The following is a 22,187-nucleotide window of genomic DNA, read 5'->3' on the forward strand; positions in this document are numbered from 1 at the left end:
AGCTAGTGCACCGGGCCCTAAGCAGGGGAGTCACGGTAGACAACATCTTTTTACCTATGGAGCTGGTGACGGCCCCCACGCAACGTATCGTGCTTGGGCATGTTAAGCCTTTCATTCCAAATGAGGACTTGCTACCCCCACTGGCCCGTTTAGGGCAAGTAAGGTCGGAGATCACTGCCATCCGACACAAATTTAAGAGACGCACCCTCCGCACCGTAATCTCTTTCCGGCGTCAGGTATTCATGCAGCTGGAAAGGGAGGACGATGTTGAGGGCCGGTTTACTGTCCGGCATGAGGGAGTGGATTATCAGGTGTACTGGAGCTCCGAGCGCCCGCGGTGCCATGCGTGCAGGGGGGTGGGGCACTTTCGGAGGGACTGTCCTGCCGGCCGGAACCCGAGGGAGCCCATTTCGGGCACCAGTGCCCCAGCTACCTCTGCCCCTGATCCTACTCCTGCACGTGCATCTGCGCCTGCATCTGACCCTGCCCCCGCCCGTAATCCTGCCCCAGCCCCTCACCCTGCCCCTGCCCCTACCCCTACCTCTACTCCTACGGTTGGGTCGGTCCCTGCTCCTCTCCCTGTGGTTCGGGTGGGGGACGGGGTGGAGTCTGTGCGGAGTAAGAAGGCAAAGGGGAAATCCAAACACAGTAAGAAGCGGGCCTTTGAGGCTGCAGAGCTCACGCCCATTTCGCCTGAAGTGGAGCGTGGGGCTCGGGGAGGTGCGCTAGCAGACGGGGCGATGGAAACAGAGAGCGCCGCCCCATCGGTGAAGCCTGCACCTGTGTGCTCCTCCGGTGTGAAGAGGAGAAGGGAACGTTCCCGCAAGAGGGCAGGGGATGTAGATGCGGAGGAGTCCCAGGAAGGGGTGGGAATCCGGGTAGGGGTTGGTTCTAAACCTGAGTCCCCAGATGTAGCCACCAGTCCTGGGGAAGATGGTGTGGTTGTGCAAATAGCTTGTGATAGCCCTGTTTGCACCAATGAGGCAGCCCTGGAGGCCTCCACCCAGGACCTACAAGTCAGCGCCTCTCTGGAGGCCAGTGTACCGAATAATGTAAGAGGAGACGAGACAAAGCGCTCTCATTCTCAGCACCAGGCTGCTTGTGAATCCCTTGGACCAAAGGTGCCGGGTTCCCCTCTATGCCTGCCCCCTGGGGAGGGCGTTTTTCTGTGCACGTCGACCCCAGCAATTAATGACTTGCAGGGAGTCCCTGGGGATTGTCCCTCCACTGTCGCAAATGTGGATGAGGCTGATGCGACGGTGGAGCGGGCAGGTAAGAGCGAGGTGCCCGCTGCGCGGTATGGGTCACAAGCGCAGCCATCTTTTGGAACATGCGGGGAGGCCGATGGGGATTCTGTCTGCAGTGACGGGTTGGAGGGGGACTCTTTCGATAGTGAAATAATGGACATCCTCACCCCTCCTGAGAAGTCCCCATTGATACCTGTAGAGGAAATTAAGCATTTTATTCTTACCTCTGAGGGTGCCAAGCACCGGCCTCAACTAGCCTCGCTACGCTGGCCCAGCATGCCGAGGCTGGTGAGGTCCCTGCGAGTCATCCTCGGACGAAAGGGAAAGGGAAAGAGGAATGCGGTGGCGAGGAACGACAGACGGCAACTAAAATCCTTCCTAGATGACCTAGTAAGGGACATTAGAGGGAGAAGCAGCCTCGCTCCTACGGGGGATGGTGGGTCACAGGGTGTCGCTGGTACCGCTCGAGCCCGGAAGGCAAAAAGTAACCTTGCTTTCTTTCCGGACAGTGTGGTGGAGGGCGCCTCCGCTCTCACCGAAATGGGCACAGCTGCTGAGACCTAGTGTGCTCCCGCCATGAAGCTTACCATAGCTAGTCTCAATGTAAACGGCAGCAGGGGTCCTCTTCGCAGGCATAACAATCTCTCAGCCCTCAGGGATGGGCGGTATACGGTGAGTTTCCTGCAGGAAACCCATACCATCCCTGGGGACGAGTCTGCTTGGCTCCTGGAGTGGCGGGGCGGGGTCTACATGAGTCACCTCAGCTCCATTTCTAGCGGGGTGGCGATCCTGTTGGCCCCGACCTTCCAGCCAGTAATTGAAAGAGTCCAGGACGTTGTGCCCGGCCGTCTGCTCCACCTGGTTGTGCGCCTGGATGGCGTACCATTGCATTTTATCAATGTGTATGCTCCCAGGCGCGGTGTGATGCAGACGCGCCTATTCTGCCAGCTGTCCACCCTGCTGAGCTCCATCGATCCTGGGGATTGCGTCATCCTCGGGGGAGATTTCAATTGTACCCTCGAGGCGGAGGACCGTTCGGGCCTCCAACGCGACCCAGCATCGGCAAAAAAGTTAAAGGAGCTAGTCGGCTCCTTTGACTTGGTGGACAGCTGGCGGAATCTTCACCCCAACTCTAGCGCCTTCTCGAGAAGGTCTAGAGAAGGAGGTTCCAGGATAGACCGCATTTACATCTCTCGGGCCTACGTCTCCCGCGTGTCGGCGTCCTCCATGCAGCCGGTGTCGTGCTCGGATCATCACCTTGTGTGGATGGAATTTATTCCACTACACCCTCGGGTGGGATCCGGGTACTGGCATTTTAACAACCGGCTGCTGGAGGACAGCCGATTCCGGGATTCGTTCCGAGCTTTCTGGGTCTCCTGGAAGGAGAGGCGAAGAGATTTCTGCTCCCTACGGCTATGGTGGGATGTGGGCAAAGCCCACATCCGGTTTTTATGTCGGGAGTACACTAGGGGGTCGACAAAGAGGCGGAGCTCTGAGGTTGAGCGGCTTGAGAGAGCGTTGCTCGACCTGGAGTCCCGCCTCGGTCCGACCGCTGGAGACCAACAGCTGTGGCAGGAATACCAGGAGAAGAAGGACGCACTAAGGAACCTGCAGCTTCAGCAGTCCCGAGGTGCGTACGTGAGGTCACGGATCCAAATGCTGCAGGATTTGGACCGTGGCTCACCCTTCTTCTACTCGTTGGAAAGGTGGCGGGGAGTTCAAAAGCAGCTAGTGGAGCTGCTGGCTGCCGATGGCTCCTCCATCACGGACCCTGATGGAATTAACAACGAGGTCCGTTCATTCTATCGGTCCTTATTCTCGCCTGATCCGTCAAATGCGGAGGCGTGTAATGAGGTCTGGGAGGATTTGCCGAAGGTCAGCCCAGAGGACGCAGTGCGTCTGGATGCCCCCCTGACTCGGGAGGAGCTGTCCACTGCCCTTCGGCAACTCCGGAGGGGCAAGTCCCCTGGTTTGGATGGACTGAGTGTTGAGTTTTATCAGGCTTTTTGGGATGTCCTGGGGGATGATTACAGCCTTGTCCTAGGGGAGAGCCTAGCCACCGGAGAAATGCCCCTCTCATGGCGGAGAGCTGTTGTGGTCCTACTGCCCAAGAAGGGAGACCTCCGCCTGCTAAAGAACTGGCGGCCGGTCTCCCTCTTGTGCGTGGACTACAAGATCTTCGCCCGGGCAATGGCCAACCGTCTGGGTTCGGTAATTGGACAGGTGGTCCATCCTGACCAATCTTATACAGTCCCGGGCCGCTCCATCCAGGACAATGTCCACCTAGTACGGGACCTGATCCACCTACTCCAGGAGACTGGGACCCCGGCAGCGTTTCTTTCTCTTGACCAGGAGAAGGCTTTTGACCGGGTGGACCACAGTTTCCTGGTGGGCACCCTGCAGGCTTTTGGGCTCGGACCACACTTTGTGGCCCGAGTTCGGCTCCTGTACTCTGCCGCAGAGTGCCTAGTTAAAATTAATGGATCATTGACAGGACCTATCCACTTCCGAAGAGGAGTGCGTCAAGGGTGCCCCATGTCCGGTCAACTGTATGCGATCTGTGTCGAGCCATTCCTCGGCCTTCTTCGGCGAAGGCTGACAGGTCTGGTTCTGCGTGAACCGGACATGGGGGTCGTCCTCTCGGCCTACGCCGATGACGTACTCCTCATGATGACAGACCCCTGTGACCTGCGGAGGATGCGCGAGTGCCAAGATGTTTTCTCGGCGGCATCCTCCGCCAGGATCAACTGGGCGAAATGTTCCGGACTCTTAGTAGGCCAGTGGCAGGTGGACTCCCTGCCGGAGGAGATGAGAGCTTTTGAGTGGAGCACCAGACGTCTTCTCTATCTGGGAGTCTACCTGAGTCCTTCTGGGGAGACCTGGCTGGCGAACTGGCAGGACCTGGAGACAAAGGTCATGGCCCGGCTAGGGCGCTGGTCAGGCCTTCTCAGGGTGCTTTCCTATCGAGGCAGGGTGGTGGTCATAAACCAGCTGGTGGCCTCCATGTTGTGGTACCGGATGGTCACCTTGGCCCCCCCTGCCCCTTTTGTCGCAAGAATGCAGAGGAAGCTAGTGGACTTCTTCTGGGGAAACAGGAAGCACTGGGTCTCTGCAGCGGTTCTGAGTCTCCCAGAAGGAGAGGGCGGACAGTCGCTGGTGTGTGTACGCACACGACTGGCGGCTCTCCGCCTCAGGACGCTGCAGAGATTCCTGTACGCCGAGCACCCTCCCAGGTGGCACGTGTTGGCGACTTTCTTCCTCCGGAGGGGCTGCTGTCTTGCCGAAGATATGCAGCTACCACCGGCGGGCGTCAGCCGTGCTGCTTTGCAGAGGCTGCCCGGCTTCTATCAGGACCTACTGAGAGTCTGGAACATGGTTGCCTCAGGCCGGGAATCCCCTCCTCTGGCAGAGGGCGGGGTCCTGGCCGACCCTTGCCCTGTCTCAACGGATGTCAGTGCGGCTCAGGTGTGTGGAACGACTCGGGCTGAGCTGCTCGTCGGGCCCAGGCCCCGCAGCCTTACCCGAGAGACGAATCCACACAACTTGAGCCGTCTTTCATCAACACCCACAATCCCATTTAGGGATGCAGGCAGGAGGTACCTTTATGGGCTGCTGCTCCACACCCTCCACTTCCTAGCATTTGTCCACCGTCCCGACACGCCATGGCGGTCGGTCTTTCCACCTGGAGGTGAGGGGGGTCCCCAGTGGAAGTCCCTCTACAAGGGAGTCCTTCCCATGCACCTTGGGGATCTCGGCTGGAGGGTGCTGCATAAAGCGGTGCCCTGCAATAAGTTCTTTAGTTTGTACACGGATCTCCCAGCCGCGTGTCACTTCTGCGGGCTGGAGGAGACCGTGTACCATATGTACGTGGAGTGTGTGAGGCTGCAGCCCCTTTTCGCGTATTTGCGTGGGCTGCTTCTCGCCTTCTGGTTGCATTTCAGTCCCACCCTATTCATATATGGTCATCCAGTAAGGAGGGGGGCACAGAGGGATGAGGATGTCCTTGTCAACTTGCTCCTGGGGCTGGCGAAAATTGCCATCCGTGGCTCCTGGAAAAGGGTGGCAGGAGGTTCTCCCCGGGCGGACTGCCTGGCTATGTTTAGGGGGTATGTTCGAGCCCGGGTGAACATTGAAAAGGAATACGCACAGTCCACGGCGACCGTCGAGATGTTCCGGGACCGTTGGGCTCCGCGGGGTGTAAATGCCATCATTGACGAGGATGGCAATATATTGGTTTAACATGTATTGTCTGTTTGTAGTGTAGTAAATGTGTTATTCACTGGGTTTGTAAATATTGTATGGCACCGACATTTGTAATAAAGAATTTTGTTTAAAAAAAAAAGTGTTAGACACTAGGTGGCGCTGCCTCTACACTGTCCCATCATAGACTCCCAGGTTTAGACACTAGGTGGCGCGCCCGCTACAGGGTCCCATCACACACACCCAGGGTCAGACAGTAGGTAGCGCTCCTTCTACAGTGTCCCATCACACAATCCCGGGGTCAAACACAGAGTGAAGCTCCCTCTACACTGTCCCATCACACACTCGCGGGGTCAGCCACTAGGTGGCGCTCCCTCTACACTGTCCCATCACACACTCGCGGGGTCAGCCACTAGTTGGCGCTCCCTGTACACGGTCCCATCACATAATCCCAGGGTTACACGCTGGATGAAGCTCTCTCTACACTGTCACATCACACATGCCCAGGGTTAGACATTAGGTGGCGCTCCCGCTACACCATCCCATAACACACTCACTGGGTTAGCCACTAGGTGGCGGTCCCTCTACACTGTCCCATCAGACACTCCCAGGATCAGAAATTAGGTGGTGCTCCGTCTACACTGTCGCATCACACACTCCCAGAGTCAGACACAGAGTGAAGCTCCCTCTTCACGGTCCCATCACACACTCCCAGAGTCCGACACAGAGTGAAGCTCCCTCTAAACTGTCCCATCACACACTCCCAGAGTCCTACACAGAGTGAAGCTACCTCTACAGTGTCCCATCACACAATCCCAGGATTAGACACTGGGTGAAGCTCCCTCTACACTGTTGCATCACACATTCCCAGTGTTAGACACTAGGTGGCAGTCCCGCTACACTGTACCATCACACACTCCCAGGACCAGATACTAGGTAGCGCTCCCTCTACACTGTCCCATCACACACTCCCAGTGTTAGACACCAGGTGGCGCTGCCTCTACACTGTCCCATCACAGACTCCCAGGTTTAGACACTAGGTGGCGCTCCCTCTACACTGTCCCATCACACACTCCCAGAGTCAGACACAGAGTGAAGCTCCCTCTACACTGTCCCATCACACAATCCCCGAGTCGGACAAAGAGTGAAGCTCCCTCTACACTGTCCCATCACACAATCCCAGGGTTATACACTAGGTGGCGCTCCCTCTACACTGTTCCATCACACACTGCCTGGGTTAGACACTATGTGGCTCTCCCTCTAGACCGTCCCATCACACAGCCTCAGGGTTAGACACTAGGTGGCACTCGTTCTACACTGTTTTAGCACACAGTCGCAGGGTCAGACACTAGCTGGTACTCCGTCTAGACCGTCCCATCAAACATTCCCAGGGTTAGAGACTAGGTGGTGCTCCCTCTAGACTGTCCCATCACACACTCCCGGGGTCAAACGCAGAGTGATTTTCCATCTGCACCGTCCCATCACACACTCCCAGAGTCCGACACTAGGTGGCGCTCCCTCTACACCGTCCCATCAGACTCTCTCGAGGTTAGATACAGAGTGAAGCTCCCTCGACACTGTCCCATCACACATTCCCAGGATCATACACTAGCTGGTGCTCCCTCTTCACGGTCCCATCACACACTCCATGGATTAGACACTAGGTGGCGCTGCCTCTACACTATCCCATCACAGACTCCCAGGGTTATACACTAGGTGGCGCTCCCACTACCCGGTCCCATCACACACACCCAGGGTCAGACAGTAGGTGGCGCTCCTTCTACAGTGTCCCATCACACACTCTCGGGGTCAGACACAGAGTGAAGATCCCTCTAAACTGTCCCATCACACACTCCCAGAGTCCGATTCAGAGTGAAACTCCCTCTACAGTGTCCCATCACACAATCCCAGGGTTAGAAACTGGGTGAAGCTCCCTCTACACTGTTGCATCACACACTCCCAGGGTTAGAAACTAGATGGTGCTCCCTCTACACTGTTCCATCACACACTACTGGGGTCAGACACAGAGTGAAGCTCCCTCTACACTGTCCCATCACACATTCCCGGGGTCAGCCATTAGGTGGCACTCCCTCTACACTGTCCCATCACACACTCCTGGGGTCAGACACTAGGTGAAGCTCCCTCTACACTGTCACATCACACACACTCAGGGTTTGACACTAGATGGAACTTCCTCTACACTGTTCCATCACACAATCCCAGGGTTAGACACTTGGTGAAGCTCCCTCTAGACTGTCACATCACAGACTCGCAGAGTCAGACACTAGGTGGCGCTCCCTCTACACTGTCCCATCACACACTCCCAGAGTCAGACACAGAGTGAAGCTCCCTCTACACTGTCCCATCACACACTCCCAGGGTCATACACTAGCTGTTGCTCCCTCTTCATGGTCCCATCACACACTCCATGGATTAGACACTAGATGGCGCTCCTGCTTACTGTCCCTTCACACACTCCAGGGGTTAGACACTAGGTGGCACTGCCTCTACACTGTCCCATCACAGACTCCCAGGTTTAGACACAAGGTGGTGCTCCCGCTGCACCGTCCCATCACACTCTCCCAGAGTCAGACACTAGGTGGCGCTCCCTCTACACAGTCCCATCAGACTCACTCGAGGTTAGATACAGAGTGAAGCTCCCTCTACACTGTCCCATCACACATACCCAGGGTCATACACTAGCTGGTGCTCCCTGTTCACGGTCCCATCACACACTCCATGGATTAGACACTAGGTGGCGCTGCCTCTACACTGTCCCATCACAGACTCCCAGTTTTAGACACTAGGTGGCGCTCACGCTACACGGTCCCATCACACACACCCAGGGTCAGACAGTAGGTGGCGCTCCTTCTTCAGTGTCCCATCACACGCTCCCGGGGTCAGACACAGAGTGAAGATCCCTCTAAACTGTCCCATCACACACTCCCGGAGTCCGATTCAGAATGAAACTCCCTCTACAGTATCCCATCACACAATCCCAGGGTTAGAAACTGGGTGAAGCTCCCTCTACACTGTTGCATCACACACTCCCAGGGTTAGACACTACATGGCGCTCCCTCTACACTGCCCATCACACACGCTCAGGGTTAGACACTAGGTGGCGCTCCCTCTACACGGTCCTATCACACACTCCCACGGTTCGACACTAGGTGGCGCTCCCTCTACACTGTTCTATCACAGAATCCCAGGGTTAGACACTGGGTGAAGCTCCTTCTACACTGTCACATCACACATACCCAGGGTTAGACACTAGATGGTGCTCCCTCTACCCTGTTCCATCACACATTCCCTGGGTTAGATACTAGGTGGCCATCCCGCTATACCATCCCATAACACACACCCAAGGTTAGATACAAGGTGGCGGTCCCTCTACACTGTACCATCACACACTCCCAGGACCAGAAACTAGGTGGCGCTCCCTCTACACTGTCCCATCATACACTGCTGGGGTCAGACACAGAGTGAAGCTGCCTCTACACTGTTCCATCACACATTCCCGGGGTCAGCCATTAGGTGGCACTCCCTCTACACTGTCCCATCACACACTCCCGGGGTCAGACACTGGGTGAAACTCCCTCTACACTGTAACATCACACACACCCAGGGTTTGACACTGGATGGAATTCCCTCTACACTGTTCCATCACATACTCCCTGGGTTAAACACTAGGTGGCGGTCCCTCTACACTGTCCCATCAGACACTCCCAGGGTCAGAAACTAGGTGGCGCTCCCTCTACACTGTCCCATCACACACTCCTGGGGTCAGCCATTAGGTGGCGCTCCCTCTACACTGTCCCATCACACATGCTCGGGGTTAGACACTAGGTGGCGCTCCCTCTATACGGTCCTATCACCCGCTCCCAGGGTTAGACACTGGGTGGTGCTCCCTCTACACTTCCATCACACAATCCCAGGGTTAGACACTTGGTGAAGCTCCCTCCAGACTGTCACATCACAGATTCCCAGAGTCAGACACTAGGTGGCGCTCCCTCTACACCATCCCATCAGACTCCCTCGAGGTTAGATGCATAGTGAAGCTCCCTTTACACTGTCCCATCACGCACTCGCAGAGTCATACACTAGCTGTTGCTCCCTCTTCACGGTCCCATCACACACTCCATGGATTAGACACTAGGTGGCGCTCCCTCTACACTGTCCCTTCACACATTCCTGGGGTTAGACACTAAGTGGCGCTACGTCGACGCTGTCCCATCACACACTCCCAGTGTTAGACACTAGGTGGCGTTCCCTCTACACTGGCTAATCAGACACTCCCAGGGTCGGAAACTAGGTAGCAATTCCTCTACACTGTCCCATCACACACTCGCGGGTTCAGCCACTAGGTGGTGCTCCCTGTACACAGTCCCATCACACAATCCCAGGGTTACACACTGGGTGAAGCTCCCTCTGCACTGTCACATCACACATGCCCAGAGTTAGACATTAGGTGGCGCTCCCGCTACACCATCCCATAACACACTCCCTGGGTTAGCCACTAGGTGGCGGTACCTCTACACTTTCCCATCACACACTCCCGGGATCAGAAATTAGGTGGCACTCCCTCTACACTGTCCCATCACACACTCCCAGAGTTAGACACTAGGTGGCACTCCCTCTACACTGTCCCATCACACACTGCTGGAGTCCGACACAGAGTGAAGCTCCCTCTACACTGTCCTATCACACAATCCCAGGGTTAGACACTGGGTGAAGCTCCCTCTACACTGTCACATCACACACTCCCAGGTTTAGACTCCAGTTGGCGCTCCCTCTACACTGTCGTATCACACACTCCTGGAGTCAGACACAGAGTGAAGCTCCCTCTACACTGTCCCATCACACACTCCTGGAGTCAGACACTGGGTGAAGCTCCCTCTACACTGTCACATCACACACTCCCAGGTTTAGACACCAGGTGGCGTTCCCTCTACACTGTTCCTTCACACACTGCCTGGGTTAGACACTATGTGGCTCTCCCTCTAGACCGTCCCATCACACAGTCTCGGGGTTAGACACTAGATGGCACTCGCTCTACACTGTTCTATCACACAATCCCAGGGTCAGACACTAGGTGGCACTCCGTCTAGACCGTCCCATCACACATTCCCAGGGTTAGAGTCTAGGTGGCGCTCCCTCTACACTGTCCCATCACACACTCCTGGAGTCAGACACAGAGTGAAGCTCTCTCTATACTTTCACATCACACACTCCCAGGTTTAGACACCAGGTGGCGCTCCCTCTACACTGTCCCATCACACACTCTCGGGGTCAGACACAGAGTGATTTTCCATCTGCACCGTCCAATCACAGACTCCCAGAGTCGGACACTAGGTGGCGCTTCCTCTATTCTGTTCCATCACACATTCCCTGGGTTAGACACGGAGTGAAGTTCCCTCTGCACTGTCCCATCACACACTCACTGGGCTAGACACGGAGTGAAGCTCCCTCTGCACTGTCCCATCACACACTCCCTGGGTTAGCCACTAGGTAGCGCTCCCTCTACAGCTGTCCCATCACATATTTCCTGGGTCAGACACTATGTGGTGCTGCCTCAACACGGTCGCATCACACACTCCATGGACTAGACACTAGGTGGCGCTCCCACTACACCATCCCATCACACACTCCCTGGTTTAGACACTAGGTGGTGCACCCTCTACACTGGCTAATCAGACACTCCCAGGGTTAGACACCAGGTGGCGCTCCCTCTACACTGTTCCATCACACAATCCCAGGGTTAGACACTTGGTGAAGCTCCCTCTAGACTGTCACATCACAGACTCGCAGAGTCAGACACTAGGTAGTGCTCCCTCTACACCATCCCATCAGACTCCCTCGAGGTTAGATGCATAGTGAAGCTCCCTTTACACTGTCCCATCACGCACTCCCAGAGTCATACACTAGCTGTTGCTCCCTCTTCACGGTCCCATCACACACTCCATGGATTAGACACTAGGTGGCGCTCCCGCTACACTGTCCCTTCACACATTCCCGAGGTTAGACACTAAGTGGCGCTACGTCGACTCTGTCCCATCACACACTCCCAGTGTTAGACACTAGGTGGCGCTGCCTCTACACTGGCCCATCACAGACTCCCAGTGTTAGACACCAGGTGGTGCTCCCGCTACGCGGTCCCATCACGTACACCCAGGGTCAGATAGTAGGTGGCGCTCCTTCTACAGTGTCCCATCATACACTGCCGGCATCAGACACAGAGTGAAGGTCCCTCTACACCATACCATCACACTCTCCCAGGGTTAGACACTAGGTGGCGCTCCCTCTACACTGGCTAATCAGACACTCCCAGGGTCAGAAACTAGGTGGCAATTCCTCTACACTGTCCCATCACACACTCGCGGGGTCAGTCACTAGGTGGTGCTCCCTGTACACGGTCCCATCACATAATCCCAGGGTTACACACTGGGTGAAGCTCCCTCTGCACTGTCACATCACACATGCCCAGGGTTAGACATTAGGTGGCGCTCCCGCTACACCATCCCATAACACACTCCCTGGGTTAGCCACTAGGTGGCGGTCCCTCTACTCTTTCCCATCACACACTCCCGGGATCAGAAATTAGGTGGCACTCCCTCTACACTGTCCCATCACACACTCCCAGAGTCAGACACAGAGTGAAGCTCCCTCTACACTGTCCCATCACACAATCCCAGGGTTAGACACTGGGTGAAGCTCCCTCTACACTGTTCCATCACACACTGCCTGGGTTAGACACTATGTGGCTCTCCCTCTAGACCGTCCCATCACACAGTCTCGGGGTTAGACACTAAATGGCACTCGCTCTACACTGTTCTATCACACAATCCCAGGGTCAGATACTAGGTGGCACTCCGTCTAGACCGTCCCATCACACATTCCCAGGGTTAGAGTCTAGGTGGTGCTCCCTCTACACTGTCCCATCACACACTCTCGGGGTCAGACACAGAGTGATTTTCCATCTGCACCGTCTAATCACAGACTCCCAGAGTCAGACACTAGGTGGCGCTTCCTCTATTCTGTTCCATCACACATTCCCTGGGTTAGACACGGAGTGAAACTCCCTCTGCACTGTCCCATCACACACTCCCTGGGTTAGCCACTAGGTGGCGCTGCCTCAACACGGTCGCATCACACACTCCATGGACTAGACACTAGGTGGCGCTCCCACTACACCATCCCATCACACACTCCCTGGTTTAGACAGTAGGTGGTGAACCCTCTACACTGGCTAATCAGACACTCCCAGGGTCAGAAACTAGGTGGAGCTCCCTCTACACTGTCCCATCACACGCTCCTGGAGTCAGACACAGAGTGAAGCTCCCTCTACACTGTCCCATCACACAATCCCAGGGTTAGACACTGGGTGAAGCTCCCTCTACACTGTCACATCACACACTCCCAGGTTTAGACACCAGGTGGCGCTCCCTCTACACTGCTCCATCACACACTGCCTGGGTTAGACACTATGTGGCTCTCCCTCTAGACCGTCCCATCACACAGTCTCGGGGTTAGACACTAGGTTGGCACTCGCTCTACACTGTTCTATCACACAATCCCAGGGTCAGATACTAGGTGGCACTCCGTCTAGACCGTCCCATCGTACATTCCCAGGGTTAGAGTCTAGGTGGTGCTCCCTCTACACTGTCCCATCACACACTCTCGGGGTCAGACACAGAGTGATTTTCCATCTGCACCGTCCAATCACAGACTCCCAGAGTCAGACACTAGGTGGCGCTTCCTCTATTCTGTTCCATCACACATTCCCTGGGTTAGACACGGAGTGAAACTCCCTCTGCACTGTCCCATCACACACTCCCTGGGTTAGCCACTAGGTGGCGCTGCCTCAACACGGTCGCATCACACACTCCATGGACTAGACACTAGGTGGCGCTCCCACTACACCATCCCATCACACACTCCCTGGTTTAGACACTAGGTGGTGAACCCTCTACACTGGCTAATCAGACACTCCCAGGGTCAGAAACTAGGTGGAGCTCCCTCTACACTGTCCCATCTCACACTCCCGGGGTCAGACAGAGTGAAGCTCCCTCTACACTGTCCTATCACACACTCCCAGAGTCAGGCACAGAGTGAAGCTCGCTCTACACTGTCCCATCACACACTCCCGGGGTCAGACACAGACTGAAGCTCCCTCTTCATGGTCCCATCACACACTCCCAGAGTCAGACACAGAGTGAAGCTCCCTCTACACTGTCCCATCACACACTCCCAGAGTCCGACACAGAGTGAAGCTCCCTCTACACTGTCCCATCACACAATACCAGGATTAGACACTGGGTGAAGCTCCCTCTACACCATCTTATAACACACTCCCAGTGTTAGACACTAGGTGGCGCTCCCTCTACACTGTTCCATCACACATTCTCTAGGTTAGACACTGGGTGAAGCTCCCTCTGCACTGTCACATCACACATACCCAGGGTTAGACACTAGATGGCACTCCCTCTACCCTGTTCCATCACACATTCTCTGGGTTAGATACTAGGTGGCGCTCCCGCTACACCATCCCATCCCACACTCCTTGGGTCAGACACTAAGTGGCGCTCCGTCTATACTGCCCATCACACATTCCCAGGGTTAGACACTAGGTGGCGCTCCCTCTACACTGTCACATCACACACTCCCAGAATTAGACAGTAGGTGGCGCTCCCTCTACACTGTCCCATCACACACTCCAGGGTCAGACACAGAGTGAAACTCCCTCTTCACTGTCCCATTACATACTCCCAGGGTCAGACACAGAGTAAAGTTCCCTCTACACTGTCCCATCACACACACCCAGGGTTAGACACTAGGTGGCGCTCCCTCTACACTGTTCCATCATACATTCCCTGGTTAGACACGGAGTGAAGCTCCCTCTGCACTGTCGCATCACACACTCCCTGGGTTAAACACTAGGTAGCGCTCCCTCTACAGCCGTCCCATCACACGTTCCCAGGGTCAGACACTAGGTTGTGCTGCCTCAACACGGTCGCATCACACACTCCAAGGATGGACACTAGGTGGTGCTCCCTCTACACTGTCCCATCACACAATCCCAGGATTAGACACTGGGTGAAGCTCCCTCTACACTGTCACATCACACACACCCAGGGTCAGCCACTAGGTGGCGCTCCCTCTACAGGGTCCCATCACACACTCCCAGGGTTAGACACTAGGTGGCGCTGCCTCTACACTGTCCCATCACACATCCCGGGGTCAGACACAGAGTGAAACTCCCTCTTCACTGTCCCATCACACACTCCCGGGGTCAGACACAGAGAGTGAAGCCCCTTCTACACCATCCAATCACACATTCCCCGGGTTAGACACAGAGTGAAGCTCCCTCAGCACTGTCATATCACACACCCCAGGGTTAGACAGTAGGTGGTGCTCCCGCTACACCGTCACAACACACACTCCCATGTTTGGACACTAGGTGGTGGTCCCTCTACACTGTCCATTCACAGACTCCCAGAGTCAGACACTAGGTGGCGCTCTCGTAACACGGTCCCATCACAACTCCGAGGGTCTGACAGTAGGTGGCGCTCCTTCTACACCGTCCCAATACACACTCTGAGGGTTAGTCACTAAGTGGTGCTCCCTCTACACTGTCCCATTCACATATTCCCAGGGTCAGACACAGAGTGAAGCTGCCACTACTCTGTTCCATCACACACTCCCTGGGTATGAAACAGAGTGAAGCTCCCTCTGCAGTGTCACATCACACAGCCCAGGGCTAGACAATAGGTGGCGGTCCCGCTACACCATCCATCACACACTCCCTGGGTTAGACACTAGGTGGTGCTCCCTCTACACTGTACCATCAGACACTCCCGGGGTCAGCCATTAGGTGGTGCTCCCTCTACACTGACCCATCAGACACTCCCAGGGTCAGAAACTAGGTGGTGCTCCCTCTACACCATCTGATCACACACTCCCAGGGTTCGACACTAGTTGGCGCTGCCACTAGACCGTCCCATCACACACTCCCAGGTTTAGACACTAGGTGGCGCTCCCTCTACATTTTCCCATCACACACTCCCGGGATCAGACACATAGTGAAGCTCCCTCTACACTGTCCCAGCACACATTCCCAGAGTCAAACACAGAGTGAAGCTCCATCTACACTGTCTCATCACAAACTCCCAGTGTTAGACACTAGGTGGCGCTCCCTCTCAAACCGACCCATCACACACTCCAATGGTTAGACACTAGGTGGCGCTACTTCTACACTGTCCCATCATAGACTCCCAGGTTTAGACAGTAGGTGGCACTCCCGCTAGACTGTCCCATCACACACTCCCAGGGTCAGACTGTAGGTGGCGCTCCTTCTACAGTGTCCCATCATACACTCCTGGGGTCAGACACAGCGTGAAGCTCCCTCTACACCATCCCATCACATACTCCCAGGGTTAGACACTAGGTAGCACTCCTTCTACACTGTCCCATCACACACTCCCAGAGTTAGTCACTAGGTGGCGCTCCCTCTGCACTGTCCCTTTCACACACTCCCAGGGTCAGACACAGAGTGAAGCTGCCGCTACACTGTTCCATCACACACTTCCTGGATTAGAGACAGAGTGAATCTCTCTCTGCACTGTCACATCACACATCCCAGGGCTAGACACGAGGTGGCGCTCTCACTACACCATCCCATCACACACTCCCAGGGTTAGACACCAGGTGGTGCTCCTGCTACACCATCCCATCACACACTCCCTGGGTGAGACACTAGGTGGCGTTCCCTCTGTACTGTCCCATCACACACTCCCAGTGTTAGACACTAGGTGGCGCTCCTGTCACACCGACCCATCACACACTCTAATGGTTAGACCCTAGGTGGCGCTCCCTCTACACCGTCCCATCACACACTCCCGGGGTTATACACTAGGTGGCGCTCCCTCTACACTGTCCCATCACACACTCCCAGGGTTATACACTAGGTGGTGCTCCCTCTACACTGTTCCATCACACACTCCCGGGGTTATACACTAGGTGGCGCTCCCTCTACACCGTCCCATCACACACTCCCGGGGTTATACACTAGGTGGCGCTCCCTCTACACCGTCCCATCACACACTCCCGGGGTTATACACTAGGTGGCGCTCCCTCTACACTGTCCCATCACACACTCCCAGGGTTATACACTAGGTGGTGCTCCCTCTACACTGTTCCATCACACACTCCCGGGGTTATACACTAGGTGGCGCTCCCTCTACAGTTTCACATCAGACACTCACCGGGTCAGACACAGAGTGAATCTCCTTCTACACTATTTGTTCTGTTCCACTCACCTGTACTACACCTGTCACCTGCCTTGCCCAGGTTGCAGGGGCAGCGGGAACCTCCGGCCTCGTAGTCGTGGGTGCAGAAGCTGTTGAGCGGGCAGTTGATCTCCTCACACGACAGGTGCTGTGCACCCTTGGGTGCTGCTCGAGCAGGGGGAGGAGCAGGCGGTGCTATTGACGGGACACGTCGTGGCGGGGAATGGAGGAGGCTGTTCCTTCCCTCGAGGATCGAGGGAGAGTTGAGCTGTGGGGAGGAAAGTGCAGGCTATTGGGTCAGTGGTCAAGAGAGAGGAGGGGAAAAGAAGGGGAGGACGAGGGGTGAGGGAGATTGAAGGAAGAGGGAGAGGGTGGGTGAGTTTAGAGGGAGGGTGGAGGGGTGAGGGAGAGTGAGGGTTGAGGGAGAGTGAGGGGTGAGGGAGGATGAGGGGTAAGGGAGAGTGAGGAGTGAGGGAGAAGTAGGGTGAGGGAAAGTGAGGGCGGGGGAGAGGAGGAGAGGAGAGAGCTGGAATGAGAGATGCCAGGTGAGGAAAAAGAAAGGAAAGGCGAGGAAAGGGAGGGACAAGGTGGAGGGGAGTTGGGGAGTAGATAGAGGGGGTGGGTGAGAAGTGGAGGAGATGGGGAGCTGACATCGAGGGGAGAAAAGAGTCAATAGAGGGGAATGGGAAGTGAGAGAAGGAGGAGGAAGAGCGTGGTTGGAGGGCGTAGGGGAAGGAGGGAAGCGGAGGGGGAGGAGGGTAGAATGGGGAGATTGGGTAAGAGGAAGAGATGGAGGGTGGAGGGTGGGGGGCAGTGGTGGGGAAGACTGCAGGACGACGTGGAAGGCGGATGAAGGGAGAGGGAAGGGAGAGAAGGGGGAAGGAGAGAGAGAGGAGGACAGAGGTTATGGTGGGAGAAAGGGGAGAGTGGGAGAGAACAAAGAGAAAGTCAAGGAGAGAGAGATGAGGGGAACAGAAGGAAAAGAATGGGAAAGAGGGAGTGAGGAAGAAATAAAGAGAATGTGAGAGTGGAAAAATAGAGCGTGAGAGAAATAGAGATAAGAGATTAAAAACGGTGAGGGCAAGGGAGGAGGAAGAGGGAAGGGAGAGGGGAGAGGGAGAGGGAAGAGAGAGGGGAGAGGGAGAGGGAGGGAGGAGGGAGGAGGGAGGAGGGAAGAGAGGGGGAAAAGAGGGGAAAAGAGGGGGGAGGGAGGAGGGAAGGGGAGGGAAGGGGGAGGGAAGAGGGAAGGAGGAGGGAGGAGGGAGGAGGGAAGGGAGAGGGAAGAGGGGAGGGAGGAGGGAGGAGGGAAGGGAGAAGGAAGATGGGAGGGAGGAGGGAGGAGGGAAGGGAGAGGGAGGAGAGGGAAGGGAGGGGAAGAGAGGGGGAGAGAGGAGGGAGGAGGGAGATTGGAAGAGTCACTGCCCCAATACAGGCCCTGAGGGATGTGGTGTGAGTGAGTGAGGTGTCTCGGTGGGAAGCGTCCTGTCCCTGGCTGAGGGATGAGTGGATGGGGGTGCAGAGATGCTGGACCCCTGCCACAGGGGTGAGGATGAGGGAGAGGGAGAGGGTGAGGGTGGGGGTGGACAGATGCCTGATGGATCCAGAGTTTACAAAGTCACTTCCTGTCAGAGGCAAACTCTCACCACCATGGGGATTAGCTGCCATCGCTCAGCTCTGCTGACAGTCTCTGACCCCCTTGTCAATACCCCAGCCTGTTCACACTCACCCTCCTCCAAATTCCTCAATCCCCTAATCCCGACAATCCCTCACTCTCCCCTCACACCCTCACCTCGTCACCCCTCACACCCTCTCACTTGCCCTCACACCCTCACTCACCCTCACAACCTCACTCACCCTCACACTCCCACTCACCCTCACACCCTCTCACCCTCACAACCTCACTCACCTCACACCCTCTCACTCGCCCTCACAACCTCACTCACCCTCACAACCTCACTCACCTCACACCCTCTCACTCACCCTCACAACCTCACTCACCCTCACAACCTCTCACACCCTCACAACCTCACTCACCCTCACACCCTCACTCACCCTCGCAACCTCACTCATCTCACACCCTCTCACTCACCCTCACACCCTCTCACTCTACCCTCACAACCTCACTCACCCTCACACCCTCTCACTCTACCCTCACAACCTCTCACCCTCACACCCTCTCACCCTCACAACCTCACTCACCTCACACCCTCTCACTCACCCTCACAACCTCACTCACCCTCACAACCTCTCACACCCTCACAACCTCACTCACCCTCACACCCTCACAACCTCACTCACCTCACACCCTCTCACTCACCCTCACACCCTCTCACTCTACCCTCACAACCTCACCCTCACAACCTCACTCACCCTCACACACTTGCCCTCACACCCTCTCACTCACCCTCACAACCTCTCACTCACCCTCACAACCTCACTCACCCTCACAACCTCACACCCTCTCACTCACCCTCACACCCTCTCACTCTACCCTCACAACCTCACCCTCACAACCTCACTCACCCTCACACACTTGCCCTCACACCCTCTCACTCACCCTCACAACCTCTCACTCACCCTCACAACCTCACTCACCCTCACAACCTCACACCCTCTCACTCACCCTCACACCCTCTCACTCTACCCTCACAACCTTACTCACCCTCACACCCTCTCACTCTACCCTCACAACCTCACTCACCCTCACACCCTCTCACTCTACCCTCACAACCTCACTCACCCTCACACCCTCTCACCCTCACTCACCTCACACCCTCTCACTCACCCTCACAACCTCACTCACCCTCACAACCTCTCACACCCTCACAACCTCACTCACCCTCACAACCTTACTCACCATACCCACCTACATCTCTACCCCCTCAACACCCACACTGTCCCCTCATCCCCAAACCTCGTCACCCTGCCTTCCCACCCCTAATTTCCCTTCTGTCATCCTCTCTCTCTGCCGTTCCCCCTTCGCTCATTTCTCGCACACTCCCACACCTCCACCCCTCTCACATTGCCACCTCCCCCTCACTGACCACCCAACCACCCCTCCCTGTCTCCTCAATCCCCCCCTCCCCGTCACTCCCCCACCCCCTTCTCCCACACCCCTCCCCCTCCCCGTCACTCCCCCACCCCGTCACTCCCCCACACCCCTCCCCATCCCCGTCACTCCCCCACACCCCTCCCCCACTCTCCTCCCCCTCCCCGTCACTCCCCCACCCCCTTCTCCCACACCCCTCCCCCTCCCCGTCACTCCCCCACCCCCTTCTCCCACACCCCTGTCACTCTCCCACACCCCTCCCCCTCCCCGCCACTCCCCCACACCCCTCCCCCTCCCCGTCACTCCCCCACACCCTTCTCCCACACCCCTGTCACTCCCCCACACCCCTCCCCCTCCCCATCACTCCCCCACACCCCTCCCCTCCCCGTCACTCCCCCACACCCCTCCCCATCCCCGTCACTCCCCACACCCCCCTCCCCCCCTCCCCACCACCCTGTACCCCACACCCCTGAAGTAGCCACTACCTTCTCGATGTAGATGTGAGGGCCCTCGAGGTGAACGCCAGGACTGGCTCGGGTCTCGGCGGGAAATCGTTGTCTGGAGTGTCCGCTGCCCCCTTCCTCCAGCCCTAGATCAAACACACCAGCAGCCAGGTCAGTGTCTGCTGAGGGTGTGACAGGACTGAGCGGCAGGGAGGAAGAGAGATGGGAGGAGAATTAGAGGGGGAGAGAGGAGGGGGAGAGAGGATCGGGAGAGATGGTGGGGTCAGGAGGAGTGGGAGAGAGAGGGGGGAGAGAGGTGGGAGGGGGAAGAGAGGGGAGGAGGACAGAGAGACGGGTAGGAGAGAGCGGAGGAAAAGAGGGAGAGATGGGGAGAGGAGGAGTGGGAGGGAGAGGGGAGGGAGAGAGGGCAGAGAGAATGGGAGAGAGGAAAAGGAAGGGAAGAGGGGGAAGGGAAAAGGGAGAGAGGAAGGGGTCAGAGAAAGAGAAGAGGGAGAGTGGCGGGTTGAGGGAGAGTGGGGAGGGGGATGGGGAGGGAGATGAGGGGGAGAGGGGAAGGGGAAGAGTGGAAGGTGGAGAAGGGGAGAGGAGGAGAGAGGAGGGGGAGAGAGTGGGGGAGTGAGGGGGAGAGAAATAAGAGGAAGGCAGAGGGAAGGAGGAGATGGAAAGGGAAAGAGAGAGAGAGGAATAGAAGGCAAGAAATGGGAATGGGGAAGAGGGAGAGGGAGAAAGAGCTCCGACTCTGCCCTCCTTCACAGACACGTCCAGCAGCCAACACATGTTGTTACAGACACCACTACTGCTCCCGGTTCTCTGGCCCATCTGCCGCCCCCCCCCCCCCACCCTCATCCCACTCTGTCATGCTGATCAGAGGCTGGGAGCCACTCACTGTTAAGGAAGAGCAAACCCTTCAGCCCTCTCCCAGCTGCATGCCCTTCGCACACACTCCCCACTCCTTACTTCCCGCGGCTCGGAAAACAGCGGCCACTGTCCGAACACTGGTGCTGAGATAGTGTCACACTGACTGTCACATCACACGCCCTGTGCTCGATATTGTATTAACAATATCATTTCTGTATTATACAGGTATGTGTGTGTGTGTGTGTGTGTGTGTGTGTGTGTGTGTGTGTGTGTGTGTGTATGTGTGTGTATGTGTGTGTGTATATGTATGTGTGAGTGCGTGTGTATGTGCATGTATATGTGTGTGTGTATGTGTGTGTGTGTGTGTATATATGCGTGTGTGTGTGTGTATGTGTGAGTGTGTGTGTATATATGTGCGTGTGTGTATATGTGTGTGTATGTGTTTGTGTGTATGTGTGTGTGTGTATATATGCGTGTGTGTGTGTATGTGTGAGTGTGTGTGTATATGTGTGTGTGTGTGTATGTGTGTGTGTATATATGTGTATGTGTGTGTGTTTGTGTGTATGTATGTGTGTGTGTGTATATATGCGTGTGTGTACGTGTGTGTGTGTGTATATATGTGTGTGTGTGTGTGTGTGTGTGTATGTGTGTGTGTGTGTATGTGTGAGTGTGTGTGTATATATGTGCGTGTGTGCGTGTGTGTGTGTGTGTGTGTGTGTGTGTGTGTGTGTGTGTGTGTGTGTGTGTATATGTGTATGTGCACAAGCTCATGTGTGTGTGTGTGTGTGTGTGTGTGTGTATATGTGTATGTGCACAAGCTCAAACACAGTGAATTCTGGTCAATCGGGTCTCATCAGGGCCAGTACATTTTGGCCCAATTAAGTGGCTGTCCCAATTAGCTGAACTTTCATGGAAATAGCTAAAAAGATATAAAAAGGACAAAAGGAGTATCAAATTCTGTATTTAAATGAAGTACAGGATAAATTAAAACACCACCAGTAGTGCTACAGTACTATAAAACTGTGTTAGTTCCCAATTGTTATCGACGGAGGAATTCATCCAGTGACAGTGCTGTGTTCTCTTG

General features: G+C 55.9%; 1 protein-coding gene across 3 annotated transcripts in view; it reads right to left on the minus strand.

Moving 5' to 3' along the window:
• The window catches only part of egflam (EGF-like, fibronectin type III and laminin G domains), a 166,297-nt gene that overhangs the window by 105,433 nt on the left and 38,677 nt on the right, over nt 1-22,187 (minus strand). For all 3 annotated transcript variants that reach the window (XM_072257543.1, XM_072257544.1, XM_072257542.1), the window contains 2 exons: nt 20,267-20,370; nt 16,763-17,000 (listed from right to left, as the gene is read on the minus strand). In XM_072257543.1, coding sequence (XP_072113644.1) covers nt 16,763-17,000; nt 20,267-20,370 — 342 coding nt within the window. The remainder of the gene's footprint in view (nt 1-16,762; nt 17,001-20,266; nt 20,371-22,187) is intronic.

Source organism: Mobula birostris, chromosome 5 (assembly GCF_030028105.1).
Source record: "Mobula birostris isolate sMobBir1 chromosome 5, sMobBir1.hap1, whole genome shotgun sequence".
Taxonomy (NCBI): domain Eukaryota; kingdom Metazoa; phylum Chordata; class Chondrichthyes; order Myliobatiformes; family Myliobatidae; genus Mobula; species Mobula birostris.